A 25,338-nucleotide genomic window follows, 5' to 3' on the forward strand; every position below is an offset into this window, starting at 1 on the left:
CAGTACTAATTTTAAAAGCCTTATCAGGGGAGACAGGGATATAGCAATCAGCTGCATTATTGTCTCTGCTCTCCAATTTATTGCTGATTATTAAATACAGAATAATTTCCGGGGTCATCTCTACTCCCGTCAAGTAATTAATCAGAGGGTGACAGTCCCAGGAGTCTTAGAAGGAATCTATGCCTTTGATTTGGGCTTTACTGCCCTGGCTTTCAAATTCCTTAACTTTCACTTTTGTGAAATATATATATTTCCCAGTTACTTAGACATGCAGCATTCAACCCTTCCAGGTTCAGGGTGATTAGCCTTTAATCCCATCCTTTAAAATACAATTCCCATCTGTCTCAGACAGCACCGCCAATGATCATCTGGGCCAAAATATCTGGAGGTCACCAGTTTAGGGAAGGCTGATCTCTCCTGCTATAGGAACCTTTCCTCTTTCTCTTTTCACTGAAATAATTATATGAATGTAATTAAATCATGTTCATTTCCAACTTGCTCAAAGAGGGGTTCATTTTTATATTGTATGAGTTTGTGGGTGCCAGACTTCCTTAAATTCCTGGTTCCAGTAGATGTTAGACTGGATGCCAGACCTGTGTTTATTATGCCAACGTGAATTAAGACAGACCCATGTTTATTAAGCTGTATGCTAAACACTTCTAACCCTTTAATTAAGACAAGTGTTAAAAGCTATTTAAGTTCCTGGTACCGGGACATGGGTAGGGCTGTGGTCTAAACCACTGAGCCTCTTGGGCTTGCCGATCAGAAGGTTGGCAGTTCAAATCCCCGCGACCTAGCAGTTTGAAAGCACGTCAAAGTGCAAGTAGATAAATAGGTACTGCTCCGGCGGGAAGGTAAACGGCGTTTCCATGCACTGCTCTGGTTCGCCAGAAGCGGCTTAGTCATGCTGGCCACATGACCCGGAAGCTGGACGCCGGCTCCCTCAGCCAATAAAGCGAGATGAGCGCCACAACCCCAGAGTCGTCCGCGACTGGACCTAATGGTCGGGGGTCTCTTTACCTTTACCTTCCTGGTGAGGTGATAGGCCATTAAGAAGAATAAAGGATCAAGGGACTCCTCCTGAGATGGCAAATGGATGGGGCAGCTCCCTCCCTCAACAGATAAAGCCAGAGATTAGAGAGATTAGAGTTAGAGTTGCTGTGATGCGAACTAGAGAGAAAGAGTTATGTGACCTGAAGATGCAAAGCAGCAGGCAGAGCCCCCTTGCTTGGATCTCAGCTTAGATCCCAGGTGTAGCCTATGGAAGAAGCAAGGCCCTCTTGGAGTGTTGATGCTAGGAACCCCTGCATCGTAGGCTCAGGTTGTAGATATGTGTGTAAATAAATCATGTATCATAAAGACACCACAATCCCCACTGTGCCACATTTTCCAAAAGGAAACACGAACCCTGGGGACTGTGGAATCTTGGACTGCTCAGAGATTGGGATGTCGTGTAACAATATATTAATGTTTGCTAGTGTATATTTATGTGGATCTATCCTTCTTTTCTCTCCCTCTGACAGAAAAAGGACTTTCAGCAGTCAAATCCTGTAAAAATAAAAAATGCAACACAAACGGTATTTATCTCATGATCTTTAAATTCATGAAAAATGAGTTATCTGCAAAATATTGAGAATGTTCTTAATAAAAACAAAATGCAGGCTTAAAAATAATTAATTGCAGCAAAAAAAGGACTACTGGATTAATATTAATTACATATAACCCTTTTGTGCAAGTGTCCCATTCAGCTAATTGCAGCTCAGAGATGAATAAGGGCAGATGACTTGGGGCTTGCAACTGCAGTTCTGCCCATCACCAGGCCAGGTCATTAGCCAATGGTGCGAATAAAATGCTTCCTGTGGGTGCACTGCATTCCAGAAAGGCAACTCCTAAGTGGATGAGCAAACCTGACAGCAAGCTGGAACGCAGAAGGACTCTGCACAGGACTGTTCTGCTAACAGGCTACTTGACAAGAGTAATATCTGTCAACCAAAGCCAGCTTCTTACAGAATGAAATAGCAAGGCACAAAGAATACTCTAAAACTGGGTTCAGCAACTGGAAGCCCTTGGACCAAACCAGACCACCAGAGAGATGCTACATGTTCCCACCTCTGGGAGGAGCCAACTGAACTCAGAGGCAAAAGAGAAGAATGGAGAGGGAATCACAGGAGGAACACCATGTCTTCCTAGCTGGCTATGTTGGGTTGCACCTGTAAAAGGTAACAAAAGGGATGGCACTGGGATATTTGCCATAGAAGAAAAGGCTAAAGCAGGAGGGGATTTATAGTCTGGGGTGGGGAAACTGCAAAGTGGGGACATGGCAAAAATTTATGCAACTGAATGATTTAAGAGAGATTATGATTTGGATTTCTCTCTGATAGGACCCAGGATCACCCAATGAAATTCACTTGCACCAACAATGCAAATGACTTCACGCAATCAAGACTGACTTACAGAATTCATGACCAAAAAAAAGTGCTGATGCCCACTATCTTAGATGGAAACCAAAATGTCAATATTCTATTTTGCATCCTCTTTTTATATGGCACTACACTCACGTCTTTCCGAAATCTTTCCATAAATGCCACACCAAAGGCTAGGCATAGCAGTCATGGGATAAGCGGACAGACAAATCCTCTTATGGGTCAGTAACTGGCTAAAGCAAGGAGGTGAGAATAGGAGAATGGTTAGTTCTCCCACTGGAGGGGTGTAAGAAGGGGGTTCCCTCAAGGAGAAGCATTGAGACGTGTGCTGCTTAACTTGTTCTTATAAGACCTGGAATTAGGAGCAAACAGTGGGTTGGCCAAGTATGTGGATGTCACTAAATGGTTCAGGGTGGTAAAAGTTCATTGGCACCTGGAGGGTCACAAGTTAGCCACCCCCTGCCCTCGCCTTTTATTTTATATTTCCCTGTGCCTCTCAAAGTACATTTACTCATCTCCTGTAATTGCTTCTCCCCCTCCTTTCACAATTATGGTAGCTCATATCCTATTCTCCTGCAAATCGCGTATTTCTTTCATTCTTCCAACCTGTTCATTTTACATTTTCTTCTTCCTCCAACAGCAGCCTTCCTCTCTTATACCCTTCCTTCCCAATACCAAATATGTATTTATTGTAACCCCTGGTTTAAAGCAGGAGAGAAATTGTAATGAGGAGGCAGCATTACAGGAGAAGAGTTTAACCCTTTCCTCCCATATCATCTCCATGAAACTCAATCCTACCCCCAAACCTGCTGTTTGTCCCACAGTGGAAAACATACGGGCACAAGTATCTCATCTAGCTTGACCCTAAAAGGCAGTTGCAGCAGCCCCCAAAAGTGGCAAAACGCCAGTTCCAGCCCCACTCTACCTGAAACCCAGGATGTTTCCTCACTGACATATCTCAGGGCCTGGGCTTTTTCAGGATCTGGGAGCTCATTGCAAAAGAATGCCAAAATTCCTAAGCTCCTCTACATCCAACTCAGATTGGAAAGGAAGGAAGGAAGCATCAAAATCTCATAGGCTGAGCCAGCAGCATAAAGGTCCTAATTGAAAACTTAATGAGCTACTAAACTGGGCTGTTTCTCAAACATTTTCTTAGCAGCTGAACTTCTTTTCTTATACTCTCCACCTGAGGTTTTCAGAGTTGTGAACTTGCTAATTAAGACACTCACTAATAATACTGTAAGGATTCATTCATGCAGAGTAGGCTATCTCAAGGTAACAGAAGGGCTGGAAAGGAGGTTAGCCCAGGTTAACTCACCCCAGGTGAGGTACTGGGGCACTTTCATTACTGCATAATAAAGCAACTGGGTTAGGTTTGCAGAAATTGCAACTAAACAAGCCAAACTCTGCTGCTGTCATAGATCACAGACTGCCAAGGACTCAATAGATGTCCTAGCTTTGCTACCTACCAACAACGGCAACACAGGAGATGGGGAAGCAAAGCACCGAGCAGGTCATGGAGGTGAGGAGCCCTGGGTGAGCCACAAGGTGGGAAATGAAGCACTAGATTTTCTTAACAATGTAAAATTAAAGAACAGTGAAATACAGTGGTGCCTCAGGTTCCATTCGCTTCAGGTTACAGACACTGCTAACCCAGAAATAGTACCTCGGGTTAAGAACTTTGCTTCAGGATGAGAACAGAAATCGTGCTCCGGCGGCGCAGCAGCAGCAGGAGGCCCCATTAGCTAAAGTGGTGCTTCAGGTTAAGAACAGTTTCAGGTTAAGAACGGACCTCCAGAACCAATTAAGTACTTAACCCAAGGTACCACTGTATAAAGAAAGCACTTAATTATCTGTAAATGCTCCTGAAGGAACTGGACTATCCCAGGGAAATTTGGTCCTTACTGGCTTAGATAGTGCAGGGATGAAAAACCTGCCTGGAAGTTGCAAGACTGCGAATCTTGTCCTCCCTCAGCACTGACCACACTTGCCAGAGCTTTTGGGAGTTTAAATCCAGCAGCATTTGCAAGGCCATAGGTTGACCACCACGGAGCTAGTGGTTCAACATTTAGTGGGCTTAATCTGAATTGACCTTTACTAGATGGGCTGCTCCAGTTCCTGGAGAGCTTAGAGGTGAGTGGTTCCCAAAAGCATTTCACCACAAACCACTTGAGAATCTTTGGGGGTCTCGATGGACCACTTAATGGTTTTTCTGCCTGCTGCGCAATTGTCGTGTGCTGTGCCAGATGTTGTATGATTCTTAATTGTATTCCCCCCTCTTTTTATATATTGTATTTTATTGCATCACAACTTGAATTATATAGAATTTAGAATAAAATAAAATAAATAAAAGCACTAAAAATGCAATTAAAATATCAACACAAAAATTAAATACAGTGGATGTGCTATCTCCCTTCAACCACAAATTTACAGACATGCCGGAGACCACCTGCATTAAACTCAGGTTCCACTGTATTGGCAAAAAATTGGAAAGGAGGTACTATCCCACAAAAGAAGATTGGTTAAATTATGTGATTATATAGAACTGGCAAAGTTAACAGCTGCCATAAGACACCAGACAAATCAGAAACTAAGGAGTGAATGGCAATGTGAAATGACTATATGAAAAAACACTGGTCAAAAGATAACATGCTAATATGCATAGATTAAGTATGTAAAGCTGAAATAGATAGACTTAATATATTAGGAATATCAGGGGTAAGATATGAAAGATGCAATATTAAAAAGACTGTAAAAAATAAAGAATGTTGATCTCTGGGGGAGGGAAGCCACAGGGGGAATTTGTATATATGTTTTTGTTTCTTCTTGTTATTATTTTATCTTTTATGTTAATTTTTACTTTTGTGTGTATGTTTTTAAGCAAGAAAATAAAAAAATGAGTGGCAATTGTGTTTTCCATACAAGCTAATAAGTGTTTGCCAACAGCTACAGATGCTTTGTCTCCCCTGCTGGCCTTGATGTAGGAACATGGATCTGAATGTATATCTTCATATTCTATTTGATCCTTATAGATCTGTGATCTCTTGCTCTGGCCATCCCAAGTCTAACCTAAAGCCAAAAGTTTTTGATTTGCCTGCCAGAAAATGCTTGCAGAATGATGAATTGAGATCATCTGTTACACAAAGATTTACTCTCTGGGTAAATCTACTATTAATGAGAAAACTGCCTGCTAAAGCGTTACTGTAGTTCTAGCTGTTCTTTAAGGTGTTATTTTACTGAAAACCTTTATATCCCTTTTCTTAAAGAGCTCAAAGCAGCTGAGAAAGGAATATACAAATACAACAATAATACAAATGACAAATGATAAAACAGGAGAAGACCAGCAGATGAAACAATTAAGAACATTGGTGAAAAGCAACCAAGCAGGCCTCAATGTAGGCAGGAAGAACAGAAGGATTCCTAAAAAGAAAGGTCTTTACACTTCAGCAGAAGACCTGCCAAGGGAGAAGTGAGGCAGACATCTCTAGGCTGCAAGTTCCAGAACTTGGGTGCTGCCACCACTGGGAAAATGACCTCTCTGTTGCCCCTACTGAGGCACGAATTTAAGGGGTGGGCAGAAGGGCTTCTGTTAATTATCATAATACTCAGGCAGGCTTACATTGCCACTTTCCTTAGCTCATGTACAAATCAAACATATATTTGAGAAAAGGTAACATGAAACCTGAAGGTTCTTCTAAGACAAATATCTCAGGTAGTTAAGGAATTCAGTACTCTTTCATTACATCCTCAAGTTAGGGCTCATCGACCCTTACCTTTTGCCCTGGCCCCATGAAAACCTGCTCTTTAACGCTGCATTGGAACAAACAGAAATTCAGGTTTGAAGCATGGTCCTGTGCCTAGAAACACAGCACTAAAGGAAGTCTGGATGAGCCCTTAATATGTCAAGCCTTGTTTACAGAGCAAGCCTATGCATGGTTTCTCAGAAGTAAGCCCCACTATGTTCAGTAAGGATTTCTCCCTAATAACTGTGTTCAGGGCAGTTGCCTCACACTCCTGGTTGAAGAATATGTAAAAAAACATTTCCTGTACTCTGAAAGGATGGGTCCAATTAGCTTCACAGTTACTTCTGAACACCAATGAGGCTTGCTCAGTACATTGCTGAGAAACGTCTTTCCTGCATGTTTGTGTGTATAATTTTAAATTGTAGTGTAAAAGCTGATTCACATGCTCTAATGAATTATAAGCTCAGGCCAGAAACTTAGCGATGGTGACATGTGCACTGCCTCTTGCACAGTATACTTCTCTGAATAAAGTTGACCCCTCATCGTTTGTTGCATCTGAGGTCGCTGCTTGCATGCCTGTCTGCATGTTTCTGCTTCCATTAGGAGGAAATGTAGTGCTAAGTCAGAAAGACCTGGATGTTAGATCATGGAGGGAACATGTTCCTGTGCTCCAACCACTCAGACATTGCAGATAGCATGCTTTATGCGGTACCCTATCATACCTTATCCAGTCAGAGGACTGAACAGCCAGCTGGCACATTGTCAGGCGATGTCGGCTGGAGACCAGACCCTGTAAAGAACATAAGGTTGTCAGCAGAAGAAATGGAGGGAGATTCCACAGCACTGGACTTTTCGAAAGTTAAATATGTCTTCACTTAAGTGGTTCACTAGACTTGGGCCTAGAAGCCATTGCAGCATTAATGGGTAAGAGTTGGACTGGGGAAACCTGGATTAGCCATTAAGTTCCCATAATTGGTCACCAATTCATAGACAGACCTACTTCACAGAATTGTTCCACACAAACAGCTCCTAGATCTTCTGTAGGGTATTACTTTGGTGGTATCTGCCTGTCTTGAGAGACAATGGAGTGCACCTCCAAGGGTGAAGTCAAACTGCTGGAAAATCACAGTGCCTGCTGTGGCCAGAGACTGGTAACTTAAAGCTGCTGCCTCCTGCGTTTTTGCCTCCTCACCAGGGCGCAAGTCTGGGCTTTGTGTATGGAGGTCCTGGGCTGGCCAGCCAACAAGACCCGTCCCCCACTCAGGCTCGCTGATGTGGTCCAAAGGAAATCAGAGCAATACAGAGCAGAGCTTGGCTGCAGGAATTGCTTGACGGAGGTGTACAGGACACCGTCCAACCATCTTAGAGACTCCACTCCGGATTTGTGTAGGGGCTACTCCTTAGCCTTTTCTTCTCCCGAAGATGTCCCTCAAGGCAGCAGGTACAGATTTTTCCTCAGGGTTTACTCTGAAAGACTTTCTCATGAATGAGTATAGGCACAGAGGTTTAGGATCAGAGTTTTCCTTCTCCTAGATGGGCTACTTTCCCAGGTTGACGAGCCCCTTCTGTAGCTACGTTTAAATTTAGCAATGAACTATATTTCAAAAATATGAAGTTGCCTTATACCGAGTCACTACTTATACATTTTTCTACGGTATAGCTAGGGCTGCTGCAGGGTGTTTGAATGAATCCTGCATATAATATGGTAGTATGCCAAATTCTGCTTTAAAGGATGGCCATAAAACAAACAAAAATGCACATGAGCAATTGATAACAGGATTATCTGGTCCATAAAGCTGCCACCTGTCTCACTCTAGAGGGTTCCAGAATCAGCTGTGATCGGCTCTTTCCCACTCTGTTCATAGCCTTATCACAACATCACTTCTGCGCAAGGACAGCCCTATTTTACCTCACAGGGAATCTGTACCTTTAACAGCCTCATGACAGGCCGATGTTCAGCAGGTACAGCATTTCACAGCTGCATCTCCGTGACAAAAAGTGTTGCACCTGTTGAGAATTTCTGCCTGTTTTACCACCATTGTAAAAGGAAAAAAGTGGCACCTATTCAGCTAGAAACCTTAGGAACTGCTTCTGGGTGCCACTCGCATTCATCATGAATGGATATTATATTGGCAGCATCACAAACATTGGAAAGAATAAAAGGGCTGACCCACCTGCTTCCCGTAGGAGTCATGTACAGGTGAGACAATTCCACCAATGACAATGAACCTTCCTGTCTTGTGCAGATAATCCCGGGCTCTTTCTAGTAGAAAGGAAAGGACGGCAGGGGAGGGAGAAACAAATGAGTATTTAAATTCTTTTCACCAGATATGAAAAAGCAGGCCAAACCAGTCCAAATATGTGTGCACAGAGGACTGCAACGCTTTTCAAAAACAGTGGATCTCAAAATCTGTACAAAAGCCATCAATGAATTCTGCCTTGTTCCCTAGGACCCACCGGCACCTGCACCTGCCTTGAGGAATCTCTCTGCCCATCTTTATCTCTGTAAGATAAATTATTTCAATCGAGGAATCTCTTTATTTACTGTGTTTGCAGTTGTTTAAGATAAAACCTATTTTGAAAAAAAAGTACTTTTGCCATTTTTATGGACATTTCCTGTTTGTTTACAGATAGTTGCCTTAGTGATATTATCTTGCATCAACTGCAGTAGTCATTGTATCACCACCCTGTTCATTGTTTTATTGTTAATTTCCCCAACTAAGCAAGGCAATATTGGTAGCTCTAAAGTCATTGTGCCCATTGCAATGGCAGGCATGTTGAATTTTTAAACTTACAACTCCTCATTTTTGGAATTTGAAACATGACTTTGGAATTCAAAAAATATTGTGATTACATTAATAAAATTTAGTTTTGCTTGGTAAGTAAAAGGTGTGTAAAATTGCATAGAAATATTTTAAAAAGATTGCCAAGTACTTGCAAATGTTGTTGCTATTATTAATTATTATTATTTCACATTACCTAACATTTTCAAAGGGTAAAAATAAAATTATTTGGTTTCCCAAAAGCAGTTTATGTGCTTTTTCCTCAAACACAGACTTGCCAAGTTAAGTGTCCAATCACAAAATTAATAGCATATTTAAGTTGATGGAGTGGCCCTTTTTCCCATCTCTCTCTCTGTTGCAGTATGACTAACAATCCTGAATCCCTAAGTACCCTGTGATTATATCTAGCCCTACGCCTTCAGGGAGTACAGCATTTCTACCAACTTTGCAAATAAATAAACAAATAAACAACAACAACAACAACAATAATAATTTATTTATACCCCACCCAACTGGCTGGGTTTCCCCAGCCACTCTGAGCAGCTTCCAACAAAAGATTAAAAATACATTAAAACATTAGTTTTAATTTAAATGTATGTTATATATTAATTAAATAGCAACTGGGTGACGTATTGTCCAGTTGGCAAAATCATGCCAGACATTCCTTTGCATTCGTCTGTTGACTCAATTATCACATTAAAGGAACGTCTGCACACTTTAAAACAAAACAAAACCACAAAGCCTTACCCTAGTGACACAGTTTGCTTAGTAGCAAATATAGGCCAGGCATCACAACTATGATGGGACAAACCTGCATGATACACTTTGGTTTGCAAATATTCAAGAAGCAGCAATATATGACGGTAATTTTCAAACCAAAAGGACAAGAACAACTGAAGCTGCAGGGGAAAGCCAGGGGAAGCTTCATGGGAGTCAAAAGGATTCTTTAGTTGATTAACTGGTTAGTTGATTAATTGGTTAATCAATGTTATTCATCTTTTTCATAAAAGTTATATACCGCTTGATAGTAAAAATGAATAAACCTCAAAGCAGTTTAATTAAAAATTCTTCAACAACAAAACACTGCCCTTGATTAAATTGGGCAGATCTTTTTTTAATAAAAATGTTTTATTTGATCAGGTGATGGCCCTAATCTAAACAAACAAACCAGTAGCTAAGAGAGTGACTGGGAAATCTCCAGTCCAAATCTTCCTTCACCTTCACCTTACTAGGTCACCTTACACCAACTGCTCCCTCTTAGCCTCAGCCTTGCAATCTACAGATGATAGGGCAGACCTACCTTGCAGGTACAGATAGGTAGCCGTGTTGGTCTGCCATAGTCAAAATAAAAAAAATCCTTCCAGTAGCACCTTTAAGACCAACTAAGTTAGTTCTTGGTATGAGCTTTCGTGTGCAAGCACACTTCTTCAGATACACTGAAACAGAAGTTGCCAGATCCTTCTATATAGTGAGAAGGTGGGGAGGGGTATTACTCAGAAGGGTGGTGGGAATGGGAGATTGGCAGATAGCTGGGATGAGCCTGCTGACGACTCTTAACGACTGTAATGGGTCTTACAGGAAAAGGCAAGGGGTGAGAAGGTGAGAAATGGCTTAGTCATGTATAATGGGATAAGAATCCAATGTCTTTGTTCAAACCAGGTCTCTCCATGGTTTTAAGTTTGGTAATGAGTTGCAATTCAGCAGCTTCTCTTTCCAGTCTTTCCAGAGAAGCTGCTGAATTGCAACTCATTACCAAACTTAAAACCATGGAGAGACCTGGTTTGAACAAAGACATTGGATTCTTATCCCATTATACATGACTAAGCCATTTCTCACCTTCTCACCCCTTGCCTTTTCCTGTAAGACCTATTACAGTCGTTAAGAGTCGTCAGCAGGCTCATCTCAGCTATCTGCCAATCTCCCATTCCCACCACCCTTCTGAGTAATACCCCTCCCCACCTTCTCACTATATAGAAGGATCTGGCAACTTCTGTTTCAGTGTATCTGAAGAAGTGTGCTTGCACACGAAAGCTCATACCAAGAACTAACTTAGTTGGTCTTAAAGGTGCTACTGGAAGGATTTTTTTTATTTTGACTACCTTGCAGGGTTACTGTAAGGATGACTGAGATAGTGTATGCAAAGTGCTTTGAAGAGCAAAGCACTAGATAAGCAGTCAGTATTTTTAGCATCTGCACGCAAGCTATTTCAAAAGCAAGACTACAGTATCTGGATAATGGCTGAGGCCTTGAAACTACAGCAAAAAAACAAATCAACAAACCCAAACATGGTACATTTCTGATGAGAGACTCTGTGACAGAGAGAACTTGGAATTCAGTCAAACAAAAATGCTGCCTAGTACATAACAAAAGGGTTGTACGTTAAATCTTCTAAAGCTTTTGAATTCAGAAAGCTCAGGACGTCACTCTGCCTTAATTTTATCCCGGCTGTCCTTGCCAAAACTCCAGTACAGGCACTGCAAGCCAGTCAGACTGTCAGCCTTAGATCTCAGTGTTGTAGCTTTGTGCGTTTCTGTGTCAAAACCTTCACACAAAGTTGGATCTCTTCTCTTAATTCTGGCTGTCATTGGCCTCCCAGTTAATATATATATATCCACAAATAGAAAGAGATAGAGAGAAACCACCCTCTGCACTCTGGGGGTTAGCAAAAAACACCTGCAATTGTCCCACAGCTGTTCTTAACTTCATATCCTAAACATCCTGGGATTAGAGATTTTGAAAAAAAGGACTCCTTTCTTTTACCCTGTCACAATAACTATCAGCCAAATCTCACAACTCGTGGCTAAAGCAGGCAGTAGCGAGGCGGACCTTTCCATTAGGCAGCAGATTCTTGGGGGTGGGCCAGGACGGGTGGCTACCGGGAGCAAGAGTCCTGGGGGGCGTTTGCTTCCCTCCCTCTCTCCCTCGCCTCTGACCTCCAGGGAGGGAATGTCATGGTTCCCATCAGTGCTTCACCCGCCAGCCTGCTGGCTCACGCAGCAGCGCGGCACCAAAAGATGTGCACCCCAATTTTCATCTCAGACGTGTTGGAGGGGAAGGGTTCACCTAACCAGCCCCCTAAGCAGAAGCCCTGCACAAGGACCTCTGCTTGCACAACAGGGCTTGCCCCACATTCCCACCCCCACCACTGGCTTAGAGGAGAAGTCAGGGTGGATGGGGGGGGGGGTCAATCCATCTGCCAAGCTGCAATGCATGTGCAGATGGAACAACCGGAACAGCATGATGCTAAATTCTACCTACTTTGTCCTTTGTCCAGATCAGGGGTCAGCAAGGTTTACCTCGCCTGGGCTGGTTCACTCCAGCAGAGATCCCCCCCCGTGGGCCGGATCGCAAACGTGCCCACAATTTTCAATGTCTGCACAGATGCAACCTCCGGTGCTGCAGAAGCAAGTCCCCGCGCTGCGCTGCTTCACCGGTTTAGTGCAGCGTGCGGGGACTCACTGAGCAGGCGGCTCGGCTCGGGGGTCAGTTAAATGACCCCTGTGGGCTGCTTGTGGCCCTTGGGCCTGAGATTGCTGACCCCTGGTCCAGATGGACATTCACCAGCCAGCAGCTAGGAATTGCTCGCTGTAATGCATAACACAGCACAACAGTGTCTGACTACAACTCATAAGAAAGGCTAGTTTTAGAGAGTGGCAAGGTCAAGTGCCTTTTTGGAGGTGCCAAGAATGAGTGGCCAAGGGTCCCACCCCAACAGCACTGACATTCTTAATTTGCAGAGACAGCAGCCAAGAAGTTCGGAGGCAGCATCAAATAATTATCTGTTTGCAGGCCCTACTAAGCTCATTGAGCTCACGGGTTGTGGAACTATCTATAATCATAAAGGGAGAAACTATACACATTACAAGGAAGGCAGGTAATTCCAATATAATATTGGGTCTGGGGTGGGAGGTAACGATGGGGGAGCAATTACATTACCTTATTTGCACTTCTGAAAACAACATGCAAACTGAAAGGCAGCTATTTTTCCAAAGTTCCTGCTTCTCTAAATTTTCACAATACAGAGCTATGTGTGCACAAACATACACAAATATGTATATGAACATTTATATCAAGATGTGCATACAAGTTGTAAGTTGTTTCAAACTGTTTGTAACATCTTAATGTTGTAACCCATCTTGGGACTTTGGGGTGAAAAATAAACAATGCATATATTGGTATTTTTTTTAATCCATTAAATTAGGGGGATCTACTTTCAAGGATGTGTCTATTAAGCAAAATTGCATACAAAAATGGGTCTATCCAGTTAAATTTACAATGAAATCCTAACAAAAAAATTATGAGGACTTTTATTTTTATTTTTAGTTGGACTGAAGAGAAAACAAGAATTTGTAGGGGAAAGAAAGGGCTGGTAGGAAGGATTAAGCACTCTTTCTCCCTACTCCCAGTTCCCCCCAACCTAAGCCCACTCTGCCCCCACATCTTTGTAACCTTAGCCAGTGCTCTTTTACTAGAAAAAGAGGAGCCAGAACTCACCATGAACACCTCCCTCTTTCTCTTAGAATGCCAATGGCACCCACCTGAGAGGTGCCAGAACTGAGTTCTGGTGAGTTCCCCCTGAAAAAAGCCCTGACCTCAGCAAACATGGGTTTAGGAACACAATGTTGGCAGAGGAACATGTCATCCCAACTTGTTCTTTCCATGCATATGGAACCCACAGGACACTCAGTCTGGGAGCACAGCACTTGGACACACCTGCCATCATCACAGCTCCCATCCATCTATTTCATTTTTTTCTGCTGCCTCAGCAAGGCCAGGTAGGCGCAGTTTCCCCATCTTGGTCCTCACCCCTTGACAGCCTTCCTTCTAAGTTTTGTGTACCCTAGAAAAAGGATGCTGTGGGTTATATCCATCCCCTGCTTTGGGCTGTCAGAAAGTGACCCAGAGCACGGGGTCAGGGAGGAATGTGGGCAGAGTAGAAAACAGACAAGTATTGTCACTGGTGCAAAGGTGGCACAGTTCATTTGGAAGTCAGAGGATTCACTGTAACATTAGCAGTACGAAATAACAGACAGGAGTTATGTTTTCCTTTTCACAGACGGAAGCTTCTCTGGCCGCTGAGAAATGTCAAGTCTGCAGCTGATGACATCAGGATAGGATTTAAACTCACCCTCCACCCCATAATACTGCAGTGAAGGGGAAGAAGCTTAGCCTTTAACATAAAACTCTTGTGTGCAGGAGTTACCAGATGCACTTAAAAGTCAAGCTAATTTCACCATTTCTGTTGAGACTGATGATGGGATGCAAGGGCCCTGAATCTTAAAATCTGTTACAGCGACCCAACCCGGCACAGGTCCAACTGGGAAGCTGTCAGCATGGCCTTTTTAAAAGTACTTTTTATAACAGAGTTAGAGCTCTTGCTTTGGATGGACACTCAACACAGAACAGGAAGAGGACTGCAGTTGCCATGGAAATTAATTCACATTGTTGGAACAAAAGCAATAGATCACTCCTGGCATTTTGACACCTTCAGATAATAAGGCCTTGCTGCATTTCAGTCTCGGATTTCTTTAGAATCAAAGAGCAAAATGAAGTTAGTTATAAGTCAAGGAACAGACATTGCCAAATAAACAGGACCCCTTTCTCATGGCTCACTGTCCAGATCAACATGAAATAGATACAATGCCCAGCCATCTTGAGCTGACTGCAGCTCTGTGATTTCCTAACCCAACAGGAGCTTCTAGACTGACCTGCAGTTTGGAATAATGGAGAAAAGTTAGCATTGTTAGGAATTTGTGGGTGCCAGACTCCTATAACCCCCAGATTCAGCAAGTGTTAGAATTTATTCAAGCCTTGGGTGTTGAGATGGGTGCTGGACTCTTCTAATCGCTGGATTTAGCAAGTGTTAAAAGCTAAATTAAGTCAGGCTAGCTTCCTCTAGAGGTGATAAGCCCTGGGCAATGGGCCATTAAAAGAACAAAGGACTTGCTGCGAGACAGCAAATGGGTAGGACTCCCACCCTCAACATACAAAGCCAGAGTTTATGAGTACAGGTTTGTGTATGTGTGTGATGTCACTGAGAAGAAAGACAGCAAGCTAAAAAGTCAGAGATGCAGAGCATCATGTCTGATGTCTCTTTGAATCCAAGGCTGCAGCTATGGGAGAAACAAGACCCTCTTGTTTATGCTGTGTTCATGCTGTGAACCCCCTCCGTCATAGGCTCAGGTTGTATATATGTGTAAATAAACCATCTATCCTAAATACACCACAGTCTCTGCTGTGCCTTCTTTCCAAAACTCAGAGACTGGGGTGGTGTGCCACAGTTTGCACTTTCCAATACAATACGTGAACAGAACAGAGCCAGCCTTTGAAGTTCACACTACTGCAAATGTGTACAAAAATGCATGTACCAAAATGTGCACAGAAATGCATATGTTAGTGAAAATAATATACAAACGTGTTATATTAGAATCATAACATATAGCATATATTGGGAATATGCTTTGCAAGAATGCATTGTGAGAAATTTATGTGCAAATGCTGAGGAATTTTCATAATGTCTTTTAAAAATGCAAATTGATGTAAAAATGTGGAGAGGTGAAATTAAGACAGAAAAAAATAAGAGTCAATAAGTTAATAGACTTTCCCCATCCCTATTCACTCGTCATTACTAATCTCCTTTGTGGGGAGGGTTAGGTGTGTTTTAGACCACACTTTCAGCACGCACACAATTACGTTGAGACCACAGACTTCATCAGAGCCCCATGTGAGCTGCATGTCCCTCTGGAGTATCTCAGAATGTTCTACAATTCCCTAGTGCCATGGAAGACACAGGGGGGTGCTAAGCAGGTGAGATGATATGGAAAGGGTTCCCAGAATCATAACATCGTAGAATTGTAGAGTTGGAATAAGGTAGGATTGGAAAACCTCCGTTCTCCTGAAACCCTCATTGTCTTTGCTTAGCATGTTTCAAACATCTGAAACATTATACATAGTTTGGAATTAGTATCACAGACCTTCCTAAGAGAGAAGGCGCTTGTAAATGATGCTTTCTTTGGATGGGATTCATTCACAACCTGGCAAAGTCAAGATGCCATCACCAAACCAAAAAAACCTGTTCCCTGGCAATAAATTGCCTCTCATCCCAAAAAAGTCCTTGCCCTGCATTGCAGAAGTCAGGTAAAGCCTGCAGAAATCTGCATCCGTATAGCTTCTGATGCAAACTGTACCAGCTGTAATCTCTTCTCCCGCACAGCTCTTGTACAGTTGTGCAGAAACCCTGCCCTCTTTGTCATTTGGCCAGCATGCTACCCAAAGCTGGAAAGCAATGCAGCAGTCGGCGTGTGCACATCTGTGTCACAAAGGTGGGGTCAATCTCACATGCCGTGGTTCCCATCTGTTAATCTATAAATACGAATCGATTACTGAGGTCTGAGTTCACATAAACAGCAGAAAAAATGCTAAGATTGTCCCTGGACAATACCGTTTTTGACTACAGGAGAGAGGTGGCATGTTCAACTGTATACTCAAAGGGTATGCAAACAATATGCCAGGGAAAAGGATTTGGTTTATCTCTCCAACATGCCAACTTTATATGTGCAGGGAATATTTCTCCTGATGAAGCATTTAGTCATATGATTTCTTCTACCTGACGTCTGAATGGGAACAATTCAGGAAACTGGCATGTGTGTACATGCACACATGTGAAGTAGGCCTCAACTGGAGCATTTAAATACATGTACAGCTCAATTCTTACTTGAATGTAAGCCCTACTGAGTTTGCTGGAACTCCCAAGAAGATGTGGATCATGGCCCTAGACTTAATTCGAGTTAGAATCACACTTTACAGGTTTCTGCATTTAGGTTTTTTGTGTGCCTCTAAACACCATAATTTCCCACTGATACACTGGCTTCTAAAATCCCCCCCAGCACCCAATAAATCTCACTTCATCCCACCATTTTATTTATTTCTTCTTTCTGCTAAAAATTCTCTGTGTTTTGAATAGTGTTTCCTTACTCTTCTCAATACGTTCCCCTTCTCTAAATTTGTCTTTCCAACTGTTCATGTGCATAATTTAAGCCTTTGATTGCAATGTGGAATGCAAGCTTGAATCAGGAGAATTAGTCCACAGGAGCCTAAATTAGGTGCACAATAGATCATTTTAGAATTCACTCTTGCCTTGTTTCTAAGACAACCGTGGGGTGGTATCATAACGATGCAACTAAGTGTTACTCACTGAAATCAATATGAATTCCTCACTGTTTCTGAATCCAGCACCTTCCTCCATCAAAACCAAATACGGTATACAAATCCAGATTCCAGTTACATTCTAAATGCCCCCCGAAAGGCTCTCAATCCAAAAAGACTCAAAATAGCGAAGTTCACAACACATGGGTATGCAATATCATACGAAAGAAAGAGTACGACCACACGCAAATGTCAGTACGGTGGTACCTCGGGTTACAGACGCTTCAGGTTACAGACTCCACTAACCCAGAAGTAGTACCTCGGGTTAAGAACTTTGCTTCAGGATGAGAACAGAAATTGCGCGGCAGCAGTGGGAGGCCCCATTAGCTAAAGTGGTACCTCAGATTAAGAACAGTTTCAGGTTAAGAACGGACCTCCAGAACGAATTAAATTCTTAATCCGAGGTGCCACTGTATTACGGGAAAGGAGAAAAGTGCCTGATATCCCCATACCCTCCATCATTTCTCTGATGAAAATAAGGACATCCTATTCCATAACAATAATACTATTTTCATTATTTATACCCCACCCATCTGACTGGGTTGCCCCAGCCACTCTTGGCAAGTTTCAACATATATAAAAAGATAATAAAACATTAAAAAACTTCCCTATACAGGGATGCCTTTAGGTGTCTTCTAAAGGTTGTGTGGTTACTTATCTCCTTTGCCCAGGGGTTCCATGGGAATGCTAGGCGTATTTTATTGAAGATCAGCCCACCACCATGTTGCATAGTGTGAACTACAACTTTCAAAAGCAACCTGTAGTATGGCATGAATGAAGCAGCTCTTCAAAGAAAAATTTCCACTGGGCAGGTACAGTGGTTTTGATCCCAGCTCTGGAGACAGCACAGCAGAAAGTAGAGACAAGGATAATTTAATAGATGGACAAGTAGTCAGATTTTAGAACTACAGTAGTACCTCAGGTTACAGACGCTTCAGGTTACATACGCTTCAGGTTACAGACTCCACTAACCCAGAAATAGTACCTCAGGGTATGAACTTTGCTTCAGGATGAGAACAGAAATTGCGCGGCAGCAGTGGGAGGCCCCATTAACTAAAGTGGTAACTCAGGTTAAGAACAGTTTCAGGTTAAGAACAGACCTCCGGAACGAATTAAGTACATAAGCCGAGGTACCACTGTATAGCCACTACGAATGTGAAGTAGCTGCCCTGGCAGCCAGAGGCAAAGCCTCCTTTGAGGACACTTAATTGCTAAGCTGTCAGAACAGACCTGAGGGTCCTCATTCTGGGTTATAACGCTGGAATTTCCTGCTCTCTGATGGCTTTAGGGTGACAGCAGTGCGTCAGCTGAGGTGTTAGAGAAATGCCCGCCTGTCTCTCTGGAAAAGGCTGGCTGCTGATGCCATCTGCAGTGGCAGGTCGCTTCTCAGCAACTATCATGCCTCACCACCAGTGAAGGTTGGGGAGGGCGGTGGACCTTTTGACCCAAACCACTGCTTAACCACACACAGCAGGCTGAAAATAAGTTGAAGTTTCTCTTTTAAAAAGAAGAAGCTATCATTAGACAAATAAAAATAAATGCAATATAGAAAAGCAGGACAAAAAAAATTTGGTTTCAACTGCTTGTTTTGATTGAAGCATTATCTAACTATCTTTTTTAAAAAGTGCTGCTTTATTGTGTTTTTTGTAGTTATATTGTTAGCCATCTTGGTGGGAAAACAGGACATGCATTTTAAAAACAAATAATAAAGCAGGGTTTTTTGCTACAGTTGTTTTGAGAAAAGGGACAGTGCTTCAGACAAACATTTGACTTGTAGGTATTTAAATAATCCTGGTGTTTCCTCCTCTCCCCATATAATCCCCCACTCAATTTTTTTGTCTGTAGCTTGTACTACAGGCTGCTCCCAGCATTCCCAATCAACTCAACATGGCGGAAGGCTCAGGTGCTCCCCAGCACAGAGACTGGAAGAGGATCGGCTGCTTCCTCCCCTCAGGTTTTTGCACTTGCCTTGGACCTGATATGCCCAAACAGATGGCTGAGAGGAGGACAGACTTCCTGGGGGACTGGACTGTTTCAGACTGGAAGTGAGAGGGCAGATAAAACATGTGATTATGCAACAAACCAGTGGATCAGGAAGATGCTGAACTATGATTATTACAAGAGGAACTTGCAGCAAAATATGACAAATGTTCCTTTTCAGGTTTCTGGTCACTCAGTTCAATCCCACCTCCTCCTTGGTTTTGCTTTATAGCCCCCTCTGCCAGCCCCCCATGTCTACGGAGCATCGGGCTTGATTTACAAAGCGAGAATGGAGGATTCTATAACATGCATGGCTCATGAAACCCAGAGGTGAAGACAAGCTACACTTTGTATGGGAATCTGCGGCCCTCCAGATTTCTGGACAACAACTCCCATCATCCCTGACCACTATTGACCAAACTGCAGGGGCTCATATACCAACACTTGAGTCTGGTGCGACCTGTAGAGGCAGATTTAGAGCAGCGTAACTGGTTCCACAAAAGTGTGGGCACCAAACCTAGGGCATCGCAACTAGGACATAGGTTGGATCCACACTGACCTATTTAACATTATTGTCCCCTATTAGGACAATATTAGATAGGTCATTCTAAAACCTCACAGGGCATACTTGTTATTTAAAACAATTTTTTACTTTGGTCTTTTTTGTCAAATGTAAGTAATATACCTGGCCACCCCATTTTCCAAAACACGGCAGTATTTCTTTCCCTGATACTGGTTGCTGGTTGCTCTGCTCTGCCCTCTGGTGTCACATTTTAATGCTTCCTCCCTCCCTCCCTCCATGTCCTTTGCTATCTGCCCCTTGAATACCACTGGAGGGGAGTTGGTGTTAGAACGTAGGGGGACAATGGTAAAACACCACATAGGGGCATATGAGCAGGGTCCCACCAATATATCAGCGTAGAGCAATTAAAAATTAAGCAATAAAAAGACAAGGTAATAACGCATTGTGAACGTAAAAAGTAGAATGTCATGTGCCCATCTACGTTATCAAAACCATTCCCTAACCCTTCCTTAACGTTAAAAACCATGAGTGTAGATCTGCCCACAGTGAATATAGCAGAACGGGTGGCAAGAGATGAGGGGGCACCAAATTTTGGCCTCAAACACAGGGTGCTGCTGAAATCTGAAAGCCCCGAGTCCATCCCTGCCATTTGGAGGGCCCTAGGCTTGGCCTGAGCTTCCGCTCAGAGGCATGACAGCTTTCCATAGGAAGGGAAATTTTCTCACGAGTGTCACTTAAACATTCCTTTCCCCCAGGTACACTGTTGAATAGGGGAGTTTTACATATTTGTAGCATGTGATTTACCTGAACACATAAACTGGCCTTGTGCTACTACTGAGGGTAAAAACAAGCACACACACCCAGTCTTAAAACTGCTTGTGCCTCTTGAGGAGGCCTGTTCCACCATTTCAGAACCATGGCTCCAAGCCAATCTCATTATCATTCAATATTTTATGTTCTCTTAATGGGGTTTCAGTGGGATTAGCAATGCTGAAACACAGCCCACTCTGTTCTATAGGGCAGGCTTTAATTGTGTTCTGACTTGATCTGCCTTCTGGTCACTGAGTTGTATGTCCTCCTGGTAAGATCTGATCTTGGCTGGCACTGATGAGGTGATTATGCTCTTTAGTTCTTAGTAGCAAGTTCGATGTTTTAATGATTAGGAATCATTCTGAACCAAATGGACATCACTGCTCCTTTTGAGATTTTTCAATGTCCTTTAATTAGAGCAGGGGGCGGCAACCTAAGGCCACTGGGCCACAATCGCCCCAGGGGGTCGTTTAACCAGCCCACGAGCCACCCCCGAACCAAGCCGCCCACTTGGTGAGTCCCTGTGTGCTGTGCTAAACCGGCGCAGCGTGGCACGGGGACTCACTTCTGCGGCACTGGAAATTGCGTCTGTGCAGACGGCAGAAATCGCGGGCGCACACACTGATGTGCGCACGCGATCCGGCCCATGGAGGGATCTCCGCTGGAGTGAACCGGCCCAGGCGAGGCAAACCTTGCCGACCCCGGAATTAGAGAATCTAGCCACACAACCACAGTGAAAACAATGTTTAAAATTATTATTTCCCAGTTAGCAAAACTGCTCTCCTCCGCAACTATCCCAGCTTCTAGTGAAAGCCGCACTTGTCCCAACGTATAAGTTAAATGGTTTTCATGCTTTTTCTTTAGGAAATATTTAATGGAGGGGACCCAAACTTCAAATTTGCTTCAGGTGCTTTGATTCTCTCCATCATGGATGCAGATTTTGATCTCAGTTTATCGAATCAGCACTGCTTTCCAGTTAAATTACAGCCTTGGGTAGGAGCTTAGATGAGGACAGTTTTAAATTATCACACTGCTTTCCAATGAGTTCAGAGGATTGCGTGCAATTTTTCTATAGTGTCAACACACATCATTTAGGGGCAAAAGTTGAAGAAGTATATGAGGTAGACCCTAACATGAGGCAAGATTGCCTCAGGCAGTGGATTTGGGTGCTAGTACAATCAGTAAAGCAGAACAGACAGTCCTATATAACCCATGGGGGTGAAGCTCCTCTTCACAAGCTCTCTTTAAAGGAGTGATACTACGATGATTTCAGGACCCCTCCAGCCTGGGGTTTTTTTGCAGGTGCATTCTGCAACATACCCTTGGCACAATAAGAGTGCACTTGTTGTGGATCTATACTGGGCTGTCCACACATCATTCCACTGTGTTAGTTATTCTGCAGTGATTCCCCAATGGAATCACATTATTGCCATCTAGAGAGGAGCTCTTGCACAACCCCAACCCCACCCTGCTCTGGAACATTTGTTATTTGGAAAGTTACAGGAATTCATCAAGACGTGATGTAGAGGAGCATTCCATCACGTGGGGCATCGGTAGTCACAGATTCCCCACCTGAGTGAGATCTAAGCCTTGGACACACCAAAATGTAATGGAATATTGGAAGAGTTGGATGGAATACTGGGAACTGGCATGTATATAGGCAGAGGAGATGGGATGCTCCAACCTCTGTCGTGCAATCTGATTTACAGATTAGAGAGCACAGTGGAAAACCTTTCATTTCATACCAATAATACATTGCTGTTGAAAATATTTAAGGAGCCAGATCCTGTTCCCACAGGAGTAATGGCTAAAAACTTGCTGCACTGCTAAATCCTGCCCTCAGTCGTCCAATTAATCTTGCTCAGGGATGCCCTGATTAAATGAAGATGTCCTGTAAACCACAACAGGTAATAATTTTCATGTCAAAATTAATTGCGCTGAAGAATTATTTCCCGCTATTACAGTCCATATATAATATTGGCCTGTCATGTGCTTCTGGGCACATTATGCTACGATGAATTTATTTGTGCAGATTCTTAGGGTAATAAAGACCTTAACATTTCCAGCAAAGCAATGGGGAAAACCCCCAAAATGGCTGCCCTTCAAATGATGTCAAAGAGACATGACATGATGATTGTCCTTATACATTTTGGGGGCTTTGGAGAAATACCACCCCCATTGTTCTGCCCAAACACTGAAGTCCAGCGCCGAGGGCCTTCTTGCGGTTCCCTCACTGCAAGAAGCCAAGTTACAGGGAACCAGGCAGAGGGCCTTCTCGGTAGTGGCGCCCGCCCTGTGGAGCGCCCTCCCACCAGATGCCAAAGAGAAAAACAACTACCAGACTTTTAAAAGACATCTGAAGGCAGCCCTGTTTAGGGAAGCTTTTAATGTTTGACAGACTATTGTAAGGATGCAAACTCTAAGCTGGACCACCGCTTCTCTGAGCAGTTGCCTTTTTCATACGAGAACATCTCCACACTACACATTCAAACCAGTTTCCAAGCCTGTTTAAGAGCAACAGCTTCCAGCAAGGAACTTCAAGAGTATTTATTCCACGCAAAGGGAATTTCAACGAATGCAGTTTTTTCCCACCCCTGCAGGACAAATTGCACTTGCTGAAATTCACTGTGCTAGACAACTATTAAAGGTATATGAATTGAATGCCATGTGCATCTGGATCAATATTTCACCATTGATATGATATCCATGAAAAGGTTTTGGGTTGTAACCAGCAAAATCATCACACAATCATGTAACTGCTGATGCTTTTGCAATTTTTGAAATGTAAATTGCTTCTTTCTGTTTGGTTTTGCATTTACTGTATTTTTGTATTAAACATACTCCCAAAATAAGGTAACAGTTGAGTTGGCCATGTGTTACACTTGATGAATTGGAAAGACCTGGAAATAGCTTTAGCAGGGATGGTAGCTTTGATTTTGATTCACTACTCAAGCCACATGGCACAGCACATGAGAGGTCAAGACCTAACCCTGGCCAGGAAGTTCTCCTTGTGATTGACTAATAAAATCCTTATAAGCACCAGATGTTAGCTGCTGATTGCTTCTAATATACTGAGAGTAGATTTACTTATTTGACCCTGGAGAGGCATGGCTTCTGCAAGAGATTTTGGAAGCAGGGAGTGTTAGGTGGTGGGTTGACATAGCAGCCGGCACAGCGATTTCTTCAAGTAGCTCTTTATTATGGTAAGCTGGAATAGAACTAACTGCGAACAGCTCAGCCGGCCTGTATTTATAGGCAGCCGGCTGTCAACATTGTAACCACAACAGCCCAGAGTTCCCGCCTAAAATAACTGCCGCGGACCTGAGTGAAAACTATCTACAGACCTGAGTGAAAACTATATACAGTATCCCCCTGTTGGCCCAGGGTGAAACTACACTACATAACACCCCTCCCCACCGAGATAAGGCGTTAGTTACAATCGTAATGGTTTCCTTATATACAGCACTACGCGTAATGGTTCAATTAAGCACAAAAGCATATCGGTTACATTTCCCATACTTAGACCAACAGTGATACCTGTCCAACAACATAGTCCTTTAAATAAGTTGGGCGCTTGGAAACTCTGCCAGACCGCCGGGGACTGGTAGCCAAGTCCGGAGGGCCACACAGTTCTCGCTGAGGCTGTGGTGCGACCCTAGGTGGCGTTGGAACCAACTCCCCTGGATCCGCTGCTGTGGGTGGAGCCTCCGCAAGTGGAGTGGTCTGAGTCTGTTCTGAAACGGCTTGGTTCGGCTCCACGCTGGCAGTTTGTGAGGGAGGTGTAGGTGGGGCCTCGCCATCTGTACGTGTCTCTTCTGGAGCCGCAAGCGCAGTTGGGGGCACCTCGGTAGCGTCCAAGTCCCCAACCCTGCGCCTAAGCTGGTCTATGTGCCGTCGCCACAAGCGTCCGTCTTCGAGTGCCACCTGGTACGAGCGAGGTCCAGTGACTCCCACTACTGTGGCTGGCACCCAAGGGATGTCCCCCACATAGTTCCGGGCAAAGACCTGGTTTCCTGGGACAAATGACCGTGGTGCGTTGGCACAGCCTGGGGGTTCAGCCACGGCAAAGTCTGGGTGTAGCCGGTCGAGCGGTGACCTGAGGCGGCGGCCCATAAGCAGTTCAGCAGGACTCCTCCCTGTGGCCGCATGAGGGGTGATGTGTTGCACGAACAAGTATTCGGCGACCCGCTCATGCCAGTCTCCCCGGTCCAGGCGCGCCAGTGCCTCTTTTGTCGAGCGCACCATTCTTTCCGCTTGCCCGTTGCTGGATGGATGAAAAGGTGCCGTTAGGGCATGGCGGATGCCCAGTCCCAAAAGATACCGCTCAAACGTGCCTGACGTGAACTGCGGTCCGTTGTCAGAGACAAGGACATCAGGACACCCATGCGTTGCAAACAGGCCTCGCAGCACCCGGATGACAGCTTCGGTAGTGGTGGAGTGCATCAGGGCGACCTCCAGCCATTTGGAATAGGCGTCCACCACTACCATAAAGGTCCGGCCGTGAAAGGGGCCAGCCAGATCGATGTGCACCCTCGACCAGGGTGTCTTTGGCGTCTCCCAGGTGTGTCCCTTAGCTGCCGGTGGTGCAGGCCTCGACTCCTGGCACGCTTGACAGGCGGACACCCAGGCAGTGATGGCATCGTCCATATTAGGCCACCAGACGTAACACCGAGCCAACGCCTTCATTTTGACAATTCCCGGGTGGCCAACGTGCAGAGCCTCCAGGACGCGCTGACGGAGTCCCTGGGGAATCACGACGCGGTCTCCCCACAGCAGGCAGCCACGATGAGCTGAGAGTTCATGTTGTCTGGTTGCGAAGGGCTGGAACTCCGATGCAAAAGGCCCTTGTGGCCACCCCCTCCACACCCAGT

At 44.0% G+C, this 25,338-nt stretch overlaps 1 protein-coding gene across 1 annotated transcript in view; it reads right to left on the reverse strand.

Annotated features, from left to right (window-relative positions):
• Nucleotides 1–25,338, reverse strand: part of NMNAT2 (nicotinamide nucleotide adenylyltransferase 2) — a 65,872-nt gene that overhangs the window by 24,232 nt on the left and 16,302 nt on the right. Inside the window, exons 2-3 of the mRNA XM_081012308.1 lie at nt 8,341–8,429; nt 6,889–6,956 (exon numbers count right to left, since the gene is read on the reverse strand). Of these exons, the coding sequence (XP_080868434.1) occupies nt 6,889–6,956; nt 8,341–8,429 (157 nt within the window). The remainder of the gene's footprint in view (nt 1–6,888; nt 6,957–8,340; nt 8,430–25,338) is intronic.

The sequence above is a fragment of the Podarcis pityusensis genome (genome assembly GCF_964106645.2).
Source record: "Podarcis pityusensis genome assembly, chromosome: 6".
Taxonomy (NCBI): Eukaryota; Metazoa; Chordata; class Lepidosauria; order Squamata; family Lacertidae; genus Podarcis; species Podarcis pityusensis.